This window comes from Gopherus evgoodei, unplaced genomic scaffold (assembly GCF_007399415.2).
Source record: "Gopherus evgoodei ecotype Sinaloan lineage unplaced genomic scaffold, rGopEvg1_v1.p scaffold_91_arrow_ctg1, whole genome shotgun sequence".
Classification (NCBI taxonomy): Eukaryota; Metazoa; Chordata; order Testudines; family Testudinidae; genus Gopherus; species Gopherus evgoodei.
Genome location: NW_022060112.1, coordinates 254,025 through 266,267, shown reverse-complemented (window position 1 = coordinate 266,267; position 12,243 = coordinate 254,025). Strand labels below are relative to the sequence as shown.

The following is a 12,243-nucleotide window of genomic DNA, read 5'->3' as shown; positions in this document are numbered from 1 at the left end:
CCCCGCCCCATCCCCCACAGCCTCCCCCAGGGTGGGACGGGAGCCCATGGCCGGGCTGGCAGGGGCTGCGGGTCGGGAGTGAGGGGCACCGGCAGGGCTGGGGGTGGGGGGATCCCAGGGCCGGACTAGCAGGGGGCCATAGGGTCCCCCCCCCCCCCCCCGTTTGAGGAGCCAGCCCCTTGCCATGCACTGGGGGGACATTTAGAAAATCAAACACCTCTTTAATCTTTGGCAGCCGGGTTTGTCCACAGCATTGACACGGTCCCGGGAAATAAAAAATAAATTAATTTAAAAAACCCCAAATCCAGCCACGTTAGAACCCCCCAGGCATGAAAAAATAGACTCTACACATCAAACCGGGGGAAACCCAGGCGTCCGGGCCCCCGCAGTCAGCAATGGGGACTATGTACATGGAAAGGAAACGCAGGCACCAGGCAGGGCCCCCCCTTGGCCCCTCCCCAGCACGGGGTTCGCTCCGGGGTCCCCCTTGGAATGTGAAACGAACTCACCCCCCTGCCGGTGCCCCCCCATGGGGTCCGAGCCCCTCGCCCCAGCCTCGGCGCCCCCAGTCAGTTCCGGGGGGGGGAGCTCCGGCCCCCCCGGCTGGCTCCGACGCGGGCGCCCTGGCAGACGGGGGGCGGGGAGCCCCCCAGCAGGCCGTGGGGCAGGACGTGCAGCAGCAGACGGCGCAGAGAGCGGGTGTAGCCGTTTTCGGTGCCCACGCACTGGTACCGGCCCTCGTCCGCCGGTGTCACCGGGGCCAGCAGGACCCCCTGGGGCGTCTGCAGCAGGACCCGCTCCCGGGGCAGCTGGGAGGCAGAGAGAGACACTGGGGGTCAGACCCTCCATGCAGCCCCCAGCACAATGGGGGGACCCTCCACTGTCCCCCTTTGGGGGGCTGTGGCTTGGGGGGGGGTAGTCACTCACCAGGCGTCGGGCGCCGCCCTCCGGATGCCGCAGCCACCTGACCTGGGCGTGGGGGGAGGGGGCCCGGCACTCCAGAAACACACTGCCCCCCTCCACCCCGAACTGCACCTGCTCCACCAGCTGCTGCTCCGCTGGGGGTGGGGGGGGAGACACATCAGGGGGGAGCAACAGGGACACCCCTCCTCCTTGAGCCGGGAGAGAACCCAGGAGTCCTGGCTCCCAGCCCCCACTCCCCTCCCCTCCCTGAGCCAGGGACTGAACCCAGGAGTCCTGGCTCCCAGCCCCCACTCCCCTCCCCTCCCCGAGCCAGGGACTGAACCCAGGAGTCCGGGCTCCCAGCCCCCACTCCCCTCCCTGGGCCAGGAGAGAACCCAGGAGGCCCAGCTCCCAGCCCCCACTCCCCTCCCCAAGCCAGGAGAGAACCCAGGAGTCCGGGCTCCCAGCCCCCACTCCCCTCCCCTCCCCGAGCCAGGGACTGAACCCAGGAGTCCGGGCTCCCAGCCCCCACTCCCCTCCCTGGGCCAGGAGAGAACCCAGGAGGCCCAGCTCCCAGCCCCCACTCCCCTCCCCGAGCCAGGGACTGAACCCAGGAGTCCGGGCTCCCAGCCCCCACTCCCCTCCCCGGGCCAGGAGAGAACCCAGGAGTCCGGGCTCCCAGCCCCCACTCCTCTCCCTGGGCCGGGAGAGAACCCAGGAGTCCAGGCTGCCCTCGCCCCAAGGGACACTCACCCTGGGCATTGAAACCCCGGCACTGGCGAAGGGGGTCTCCGTGTTTGATGTCCTGGCGCCGGACACGCCTGGCAGGTGGGGGGGGGGGGAGATACAGCGTCAGGTCCTACCAGCTGCCCCCCCACAGGCTGCCCCCTTTTCTCCCCCCCCCCCGCGGGAAGCCCCCGCCCTGACCCAGGCGTCCGGGCAGCTCACCTGGCAGGGGTGGGGCTTTAGTGGGCCCCTCCCCATGGGGCAGGGGACCCAGGCGTCCGGGCAGCTCACCTGGCGGGGGCGGGGCTGTAGCGGGCGCAGCGACGCCCGTCCCAGGCACAATAGGGGTCCCGGGCCAGGCAGCAGTCGGCGCAGGCCGGGCCGTAGGCTCCACAGCGGTGGAGACTCAGCTGGGTCAGGCCCACGTCCGAGGAGACGTAGAGCTGGTGCTGGGGGAGACGCGCAGCTCAGGGACGGACGCACAGACAGACCCCCCCATCCTCCCAGAGCTGGGAGAGGACCCAGGAGTCCTGGCTCCCAGCCCCCTGCTCTAACCACCAGCCCCCACTCCCCTCCCAGAGCCGGGAGAGGACCCAGGCGTCCGGGCTCCCACCCCCTCCCAGAGCCAGGAGAGGACCCAGGCGTCCGGGCTCCCAGCCCCCTCTGCTCTAACCACCAGACCCCACTGCCCTCCCAGAGCGGGGAGAGAACCCAGGAGTCCTGGCTCCCAGACCCCGCTGCTGTAACCACCAGCCCCCACCCCCCTCCCAGAGCCGGGGAGAGGACCCAGGCGTCCGGGCCCCCAGCCCCCCACACCAGACCACGGCGCCTCGGGGGTCTCAGCCCCGCCCCCAACCTACCCGCTTCGACGAAATCCAGAGGGTCTTCACAGGGACGGGGGTCTGTGGGGAGAAGGGGGGCATGAATCCACTAGACAGGGGAAGGGAAAGGAGGAGCCAGGGAAGGGGGTGGAGCCTAGAGGGAAGGGGGAGGAGCAACAGAAGGCAGGGCCTAGTGGGAAGGGGTGGGGCTAAAATGCAAGGGTGGCGCAAAAGGGGTGGGGCCCAGAGCAGGGGCGGGGCCTGGGCACCAGGGGCGGGGCCTCTCACCTTGAACACCTCCACCTCCTCCAGCGTCAGCTCCTCCCGGACACCTGGGTCCTTGGGCAGCACCACCACTTTCTGCACAGTGCCCCGGTCTGAGGGGGGAGGGGAGAGAGCTCCTGACCCAGGCCTCTGGGCTCCCACCCCCCAGGCCAGAGCTGGGACCCAGGCGTCCGGGCTCCCGTCCCTCCTTCCCCACCCCCCAGGCCAGAGCTGGGACCCAGGCGTCCGGGCTCCCACCCCCCAGGCCAGAGCTGGGACCCAGGCGTCCGGGCTCCCGTCCCTCCTTCCCCACCCCCCAGGCCAGAGCTGGGACCCAGGCGTCCGGGCTCCCGTCCCTCCTTCCCCACCCCCCAGGCCAGAGCTGGGACCCAGGCCTCGGGGCTCCCATCCTTCCTTCCCTCCACAGGCCAGAGGTGGGACCCAGGCATCCAGGCTCCCATCCCTCTCCCCCAAAGCCGAAGATGGGACCCAGGCATCTGGGCTCCCATCCCTCCCCACCCAGCCAAGATGGGACCCAGGCGTCCGGGCTCCCATCCCTCCCCACCCAGCCAAGATGGGACCCAGGCGTCCGGGCTCCCATCCCTCTCCCTCAAAGCCGGGGAGGGGTCCCAGGTGTCTGAGCTCCCATCCCTCTCCCTCAAAGCCGGGGATGGACCCAGGCGTCCGGGCTCCCATCCCTCTCCCTCAAAGCCGGGGAGGGGACCCAGGCGTCCGAGCTCCCATCCCTCTCCCTCAAAGCCGGGGATGGACCCAGGCGTCCGGGCTCCCATCCCTCCCCCCAGCCGGGGAGGGGACCCAGGCGTCCGGCGTACCGGTGCCGAGGAAAAGCACCTCGTAGCGCCCGTCAGCCGCCTGGGCCAGGTCGACCGCCAGCGTGGTGAAGCTGTAGGGGAGGCCGGCGCGCACCAGCAGGGGGCGGCGTGGCGCCGGGTACACGGGGTCATACATCAGCGGGTGTGAGCGCACGAACGTCACCAGCTCGTCCGGGAACTCGCGTGTGGAGCCCAGCCCCGGGGTGAACACGCCGCCCGGGCACTGCGGGGACAGAGCGGGAAAGAACCCAGGAGTCCGGGCACCCAGGCCCCACTGCCCTCCCGGAGCCGGGGAGAACCCAGGAGTCCGGGCTCCCAGCCCCCCTGCTCTAACCACCAGCCCCTGCTCCCCTCCCAGAGCCGGGGAGAACCCAGGAGTCCAGGCTCCCAGCCCCCCTGCGCTAACCACCAGCCCCCACTCCCCTCCCAGAGCCGGGGAGAACCCAGGAGTCCAGGCTCCCAGCCCCCCAGCTCTAACCACCAGCCCCCACTCCCCTCCCAGAGCCGGGGAGAACCCAGGCGTCCGGGCCCCCAGCCCCCACTCACGGCTCCGGGGCGGGGGTAGGGCACGCGGCCGGTGTAGGGCACCCACTGGTAGCTGCGCCCCTCTTTGTGGGCGAAGGGGCCGTTGAACACGCTGCGAATGGCACTCAGGGGGTACACGCAGACGGCCGAGCCCTGGAACACCGACCTGAGGGGGAACGGGGGGGGGGTTACAGACCACCCAGCCCCCCTGGGGTCACCCTGCCCCCTCCGAGACCCCACTCCAAATCCCCTGCACTCACTGTGCACCCAGAGAGCCCCCCAAATCCCCAGAGCCCCCCCATCCCCAGCACCCGCTGCCCCTGTTACTACCCCCAGCCCCCCGACTCACCCCAGGGTGGAGAACAGCCCGTACACCCGGGGGTTCTTCTCATCCTGAGTCGGCAGCAGGAAAATGTCTCCTGGAAGGGGGCGGAGTGGGGATGAATGACAGATAGAACCCAGGCGTCCGGGCTCCCTTCCCATCCCCCACTACTGTAACCCACTCCCTGGGGAGAGAACTCAGGCATCCTGGGCCTCCCACTCCCTCCTGTCCATGACCTGTATTCACCCCCCTGCCCTTGTGAGCGGCTACACTGCTACGGTCCCCGCTCGGACGTCTGCCTGGCGAGGGGTCGTCTGAATGCTCGTAACCCGCTGAACATCAGTGTCTCGGGGAAATGCGCGTAGCGACCTCGGCCGTGGGGTGAGACGTTCCCTGCCCACGAACGCAGCTGAGACCTGCCCCAGAGCCAGGGGGAAACCTGGCCGGCGCGGTCACGACTAGGAATTCGCGGGTGTCCAGACTGAGCCCCAGGGAATGTCCCTGCTCCCCGCCGCCTGCCCAGCCCCCTGAGGCTCACGCAGCTCGTCGAAGAAGGTCTCCACTCCGTCCTCGCCCATCACGGAGCAAACCAGCTGGGCCTTCAGGAACGTCGTCCACTTACTCACCAGGGCCCGCTGCCCGCCGTCATCGTTCTGGGGTAGACACAGGGGAGCAAGGATCGGCTCGCCTGGTGCCGGGGTGCAGCTGCCTCTGGGGCAGAGCCCTCGGGAACAGCCGCACAGAACACCCCATAGGGTCGGCTTGCCTGGTGCCGGGGTGCAGCTGCCTCTGGGGCAGAGCCCTCGGGAACGGCCGCACAGAACGCCCCAGGGGGTTGGCTCGCCCGGCGCTGGGGTGCAGCTGCTTCTGGGGCAGAGTCCTCGGGAACGGCCACACAGAATGCCCCATGGGGTCGGCTCGCCCGGCGCCAGGGTGCAGCCGCTTCTGGGGCAGAGCCCTCGGGAACGGCCGCACAGAACGCCCCATAGGGTCGGCTCACCGGGCGCCAAGGTGCAGCCGCCTCTGGGGCAGAACCCTTGGGAACAGCTGCACAGAACACCCCATGGGGACCGCCCCCCTGGTGCGGAGATGCAGCTGCCTCTGGGGCGGGGCACCTGGGGAGCAGTTTGGGACAGGAAGTGAAGCAGATGCCTGTTTCTGACTCAAACTGATGTGGAAATTTCGAGAGGGTGAATGGGTCCCTCCGAGCTGGGATTCGGCCCGGACGCCGGGGTTCAATCCCTGAATTTCGGGCGGGGCGGGGAAGCCAGGCCGGGGAGCTAGCCCCTGACTGCCAAGGGAGAGCGCCCCCTGCCCAGCCCGACGCCACACTCACCAGACAGACCCGGCCGACCCGGGCCAGCACACCGGGCCCCACGGCGCCCTCCAGCGCCCGCTCGCGGAAGAAGAAATAGAGTTTGTCGTCGCTGCGCTCGGAGCTGTCCGGCACCACGTGAGCCCGGAGGAAAACTGGGTCTGGGGGGAAGTGGAGGCGGAGCCAAAGTGAGTGCAACACCCACGTCTGCCACCAGGGGGCACTGCTAACATGGAGCCCCCCTGGCCCGGCCCCGCATCCCTCACTGCCACCCCGCAGCCCCCCTGGCCTGGCACCCCTCTCTTCCGCCTTGCAGCCCCCCAGGCACCTCTCACTCCCGCCCCGCAGGCCCCCCGGCCCAGCACCCCTCCCTTCCACCCCGCAGCCCCCCAGGCACCCCTCACTCCCACCCCGCAGCCCCCCCGTACCGTACAGCCAGCGCGAGTCGTGCTGCTCCGTGCGAACGGCCGCCCGGGGGCCCCTGGTGCGGAAAATCGCCGCGTCTGTGCCCATGAAATCCACGTGCAGCCCAGCGTAGAGCGTCCCGTCTGTGGGGGAGGGGGCCGTGAGGGAGGATTGAGACCCCCCCCACAGAGGGACAGAGAATCTGCCCCCCCCCCAGTCCCCACTTACTGACAAGTGTGGCCAGACTGCTCTGCCGGGGGTCGTACGGACAGCGCCCCTTCCCCGGCTCCAGCGACCGGGGCACCATGCGGAACAGGTACTCCTGGGGGGGGGCAGGGGTCAGAGCTCTCACCCCTCGGCCCCCTGCCCCTCCCAGAGCCGGGAGAGAACCCAGCCGTCTGGGCTCCCAGCCCTCCCCCCCCGCTCTAACCACTAGACCTCACTCCCCTCCCAGAGCCCGGAGAGACCCTAGCCGTCTGGGCTCCCAGACCCCCCCGCTCTAACCACTAGACATCACTCCCCTCCCAGAGCCCGGAGAGAACCCAGGAATCCTGGCTCCCAGCCCCTCCTGCTCTAACCACTAGACCTCACTCCCCTCCCAGAGCCCGGAGAGAACCCAGCCGTCTGGGCTCCCAGCCCCCCCTGCTCTAATCACTAGACATCACTCCCCTCCCAGAGCCCGGAGAGAACCCAGGAGTCCTGGCTCCCGGCCCCCCCTGCTCTAACCCACTGGACACCCCAGCCCTCGCAGAGCCACAGAGAAAACTCAAGCGCCCGGGCTCCCAGCCCCCCATGCTCTAACCCACTGGACCCTCCACCCCCACAGAGCCGTGGAGAGAACCCAGGCGTCCGGGCTCCCAGCATCCCCCCCGCTCTAACCACTAGACATCACTCCCCTCCCAGAGCCCGGAGACAACCCAGGAGTCCTGGCTCCCAGCCCCCCCGCTCTAACCCATCACCCCCCACTGCCCTCCCACAGCTGGGAAAGAACCCAGGCGTCCTGGCTCCCAGGCCCCCAGTGGCGGGTGGGACCCAGGCGTCCGGCTCACCTCCGACCTCCAGCCGCGGTGCACCATGGCGCAGACGGGCTGCCAGGCCCCCGTCCCGCAGACGTACAGGTGGGTGCGGTTCACGGGCTCCACCAGACGCACGTAGTTGAAACACTCGTCCTGGGCGGGGGGCAGCGGCTGAGTCAGGGCTGAGCTGGGACCCCACAGGGGGGAGGGGAATCGCAGGGAGTCCCGAGGGGGCTTGATTCCCAGCAGGGGGTTGGGGGGCAGAGGGGTGACGGGGGAGCCCTGCGGGTTTCAGGAGGTGGGTGACAGGGTGAGGGAGGGCTGTGGGGAGGGGGTATGGGGGGGCCCTGCCCCATCTCACCCGCTGCCCCTTCCCCGCCATGTGGCAGGCACTCTGCTGACTCTGGGACGCCGGCCAGTGGATCTAGGCAGAGCAGAGACTGGGTCAGAGACGGGGACCCCAGCCCCCCTCTCAACTCCCACCCCCTACACCCCTCCTGCCTCCCAGGGAACCCAGGCATCCGGGGTCCCAGCCCTCCCCCACACTGCTCCAACCACCAGACCCCACTCCCCTCCCAGAGCCAGAGGGAGAACCCAGGAGTCCTGGTTCCCGGCCCCCCTGCTCTAACCACCAGCCCCCCCTCCCCTCCCAGAGCCGGGGGATAACCCAGGAGTCCTGGTTCCCGGCCCCCCTGCTCTAACCACCAGCCCCCCCTCCCCTCCCAGAGCCGGGGGATAACCCAGGAGTCCTGGTTCCCGGCCCCCCTGCTCTAACCACCAGACCCCCCTCCCCGAGCCAGGAGAGGACCCAGGCGTCCGGATGCCCCTTACAATGAGTGGCTCCTTGTTGACATTGTGGAGGTCGAGGGCCACCAGGTAGTCGCGGGCGCCCAGGTAGAGCCGGTCCTGGTCCTGGTCCACCAGCAGGATCCGATAGTCGCTGGTGTTGAAGGCAAAAGCGAAGGGCCGAGCAGTGCGGGTCTGCAGGAGCTCTGGGGGGAGCGATGGAGCTGGGATGGGACCCAGGCGTCCGGGCTCCCTGCACTCCCGCTCTAACCGCTAGGCCCCGCTCCCCTCCCAGAGCCGGGGAGAGAACCCAGGAGTCTTGGCTCCCAGCCCCCTCCCCCCAAGAACTCAGGAGTCCTAGCCCCCCCCTTGCAGCAGCTGGAGCGGTCCCCACCCCCCTTTAATCTGCCTGGCGCTGGCTGAGCTCAGGGGTATTTTGGGGGGCGGGGGCGGGCAGAACAAAGCCCAGAAATAATCCCTGAAATGTCCCAGCCGCATTCCAGCCCCGTGCCAGGCTGCGCTGCGAGCTTCCCACCTGCAGTGACCTTCAGTGTGTCAACCCCCCCCCCCCCCGTGGGCATGCCTGGCACGGCTCCGGGGGGGAGATTCCAGGCCAGGGTCCGAGAGCTGGTGCCAAGGGCAGGTTCCTGGGGGAGTGGGGGGGCTAACGCCTAGCCCCCACCCGCAGTCTAACCACCAGCCCCTGCTGCCCTCCCAGAGCCGGGGAGAGAACCCAGGAGTCCGGGCTCCCAGCCCCTCCCACCCCATTCTAACCCACCAGCCCCTGCTGCCCTGCCGGCGCCGGGGCCGGGACCCAGGCGTCCTGCCGGAAATCCCCACAAGCCCCAGGCTTTGCAGGCTTTGGGGGTGACCTCCAGCCAGCCCCATGCCAGGTGCCTGCTGCAGCGTGTCTGGGGCGTGTGTCACAGCTATATCCAGCCAGGCTGGGACTGAGACAATGCGGGGGGAGCCACTCCCCTCTGCACTGCACGACTGGATGGTGCATTGCACAACTGGTCAGTGTGCTGCACGACGGGGTGGTCCTGATGCATTACACGGCTGGATGCCGTGTTGCACGATGGTCAGTGTGTTGCACAAGAGGCAGGTGGGCCTGATGTATTGCACGGCTGGATGCCTTGTTGCACGATGGTCAGCACGTTGCACGACAGGCAGATGGTCCTGAAGCATTGCACACCTGGTCAGTGCATCGCACAATAGGCAGGTGGTCCTGATGCATTGCACGGCTGGATGCCTCATTGCACAACTGGTCAGCGCATTGCACGACTGGCGGGTGGTCCTGATGCATTGCACAGCTGGATGCGGCGTTGCACAACTGGTCAGCATGTTGCACGACAGAGGAGGCGGGGGGAAACTCAGCCCTGCTCGGCATTCTGGGTATTTTAAGCTTTTCTGGGAAAGCCGCTCCCTGAGGCCGGGTAACTGGATCCCGGAGTCCCCAGCAAGGGCGGGAGGAGAGGGGGGCACCTTGGGTACCTCCGCACCATGTGCCCCCAGTGACCCGGCCGGGGCTCGGGCTGCCCATCTGCTCACATGGACACATGTGTGCACCAGCATCCAGGAGCAGGTGTGTTCACCTAAACACACATCTCTGCACACGACCGCCCAGATCCTGCACTTCTATCACCATGTACACACGCTTTGCACGTGCGTGTGACTCAGCACCCGTGCCTGCCCACAGCTGTGAGCACGACAGGCGGCTGGGAGCGGGCACGGGGGCTACGCCGCCCCCTCACCTTTGTAGGGCAGGTAGACACGGGGAGTGCTGAGGGGGCTGGACCAGGCCAGGGCACAGGGCAGCAGCAACCCCAGCAGCAGGGCAGACGCTGGGGGGGCCATGGTGGGGCAGGCAGCACCTATGGGAGAAGGAGGAAAGGTAGGTGGGGAGCTGGGCAGGGGGACACTCTCCCCTGGCAGGCAGGGCTGGGTGCTAGGGGGCAGGTGGGGGACAATCTCCCTTGGCAGGCAGGGCCCGGAGCTGGTGGGTGGGTGGGGGGCTGGGTGGGGGAAACTCCCCCCTGGCAGGCAGGGCCAGGTGCTGGGGGGCTGGATGTGCGTCGGGAGGGGGGACACCGTGGGTTCGGGCAAGTCCCTTTGCAGGGCTACCCCCCAACATCCCCTTGCAGGGTGGAAACCCCTCCCCCACTGGGGACTCCCCCCATCAGTGCCCAACCCCCACCCCCCTGCGGGCAGAGCTATGGGGGGAAGCTGGGGACAAGGCATGTGGGGGGGGCTGATATTCCCACCCTCCCCCCCGCCTCGTGTGTGTGTGGGGGGGCTGATCTCCCCCTCCTCGGAACAACCCCTCCCCCCACCCGGACTCCTGCCTCCCCCGCCCCCAGCTGCACAGGCTACAACCTGCAGGCTCCACCGCCCAGGTGCGGCCAGGTGCATGCTGGGATGTGCACCCCCCCCCCCCGAACCTGCAGTCCCAAATGTGCCCCCACCGGGTCCTTGCAGTTGGGGGGGAGGCTTCACTTCCTGTCCCAAAGCGGGCGGTTACCCCCCAGTACCCGCGTCCCAAGTCCAAGGAGACTAGACAAAATCTAGGGTAGCAGGGGGCTGCGGGTCGGGAGTGAGGGGCACCGGCGGGGCGGGGGAGCCAGGGGGCTGCAGGTCGGGAGTGAGGGGCACCGGTGGGGCGGGGGGGACCAGGGGGCTGCAGGTCGGGAGTGAGGGGCACCGGCAGCGCTGGGCTGGCAGGGGCTGCGGGTCGGGAGTGAGGGGCACCGGCGGGGCGGGGGGGCCAGGGGCTGCAGGTCGGGAGTGAGGGTCGGGAGTGAGGGGCACCGGCGGGGCGGGGGGGCCAGGGGCTGCAGGTCGGGAGTGAGGGGCACCGGCGGGGCGGGGGGGCCGGGGGCTGCAGGTCGGGAGTGAGGGGCACCGGCGGGCAGGGGGGGCCCTTACCCTGGGTCTCTCCCGGCTCCCAGCCGTCTCCGTCTACGTCCCCGCTCGGCGTCCAGCTGCCCCGCCCGGGTGGGGGGTGAGATCTCGCTCGCCCCCCCCGGAAGGTCCCAGCCCGGAGAGGGCCGATAATCCCCCGGCCAATCCCTGCCCAGCAGCTGATCCCCCCCCCATTAACCCCTTCCTGCCCGCTGCCCCCCTCACCTGGCTGGGGGCGGGTCCCCAGAGGGGGGAGGGGGAAGTGGGGGGTCCCAGGAGGGGCGGGGGAAGTGGGGCGGGTCCCCAGAGGGGATGTGGGGGAATTGGAGGGTCCCAGGAGGGGCGGGTCCCCAGAGGGAGAAGTGGGGGGGGGGGTCCCAGGAGGAACGGGTCCCTGTAGGGGGGAGGGGGAAGTGGGGGGGTCCCAGGAGGGGCGGGTCCCCAGAGGGGGGAGGGCGAAGTGGGCGGGGTCCCAGGAGGGGCAGGTCCCCGGACGGGGGAGGGGGAAGTGGGGGGTCCCAGGAGGGACGGGTCCCTGTAGGGGGAGGGGGAAGTGGGGGGTCCCAGGAGGAGCGGGTCCCCAGAGGGGGGAGGGCGAAGTGGGCGGGGTCCCAGGAAGGGCAGGTCCCCGGACGGGGGAAGGGGAAGTGGGGGGGTCCCAGGAGGGGCAGGTCCCCAGAGGGAGAAGTGGGGGGGGTGTCCCAGGAGGGACGGGTCCCTGTAGGGGGAGGGGGAAGTGGGGGGTCCCAGGAGGAGCGCATCCCCAGAGGGAGAAGTGGGGGGGTCCCCAGAGGGATGGGTCCCCGTAGGGGGATGGGGAAAGTGGGGCAGGTCCCCAGAGGGGGTGTGGGGGGATCCCCAGAGGGAGGAGCAGCAGCTGAAGGGGGAACAGATCTAGGAGGATTTGGGGAGCCCCCACACCCCGACTGGCCCAGGGGCATGCTGGGAGCTCACACGCAGAAGTGCATGCTGGGAATATCTCTTCTGCCCCATGACCCCCCCCCCGAACCAAACAGACACTGAGACCCAGTAACACCCCCACACGGGTGTGGGGGGAGCCAGGACACCTGGGGCCTCTCAGCTGGGGGGGCAGGGAAGGGGGGTCCGCACTGGCCCCTTTGCTCAGACAGCGGCATGGGCAGGACGTCCCGCGGGGGACAAGGGGCCCAGGGCAGGGGGCCAGGTGACCCCTCGGCGGGCGGCCCGGATGGGCAGGGGGATGGAGGGGCCCCACGGCGGGTGGGAAGGGGGATGGAGGGGCCCCACGGCGGTTGACCCCACGGCGGGCAGGCAGGAGGATGGAGGGGCCCCACAGCGGGTGGGGAGGGGGATGGAGGGGCCCCACGGTGGGTGACCCCACGGCGGGCAGGCAGGAGGATGGAGGGGCCCCACGGCGGGTGACCCCACGGTGGGCAGGCAGGAGGAT

At 69.7% G+C, this 12,243-nt stretch overlaps 1 protein-coding gene across 1 annotated transcript; it reads right to left on the bottom strand.

Annotated features, from left to right (window-relative positions):
• Positions 1-569: 569 nt before the first annotated feature.
• LOC115644139 (semaphorin-3F-like) lies at positions 570-10,894 on the bottom strand. The gene is made up of 18 exons (XM_030548249.1): positions 10,842-10,894; positions 9,671-9,790; positions 7,962-8,122; positions 7,492-7,554; positions 7,164-7,283; positions 6,343-6,436; positions 6,138-6,257; positions 5,731-5,870; positions 4,933-5,047; positions 4,422-4,491; positions 4,094-4,238; positions 3,548-3,770; positions 2,739-2,827; positions 2,490-2,531; positions 1,921-2,078; positions 1,657-1,724; positions 928-1,058; positions 570-809 (listed from the first exon to the last, which is right to left on the bottom strand). Exons 2-18 carry the CDS (start codon positions 9,771-9,773, stop codon positions 570-572), a joined length of 2,082 nt encoding a protein of 693 aa, XP_030404109.1. The 5' UTR covers positions 9,774-9,790; positions 10,842-10,894.
• Between the last annotated feature and the right edge of the window lie 1,349 nt (positions 10,895-12,243).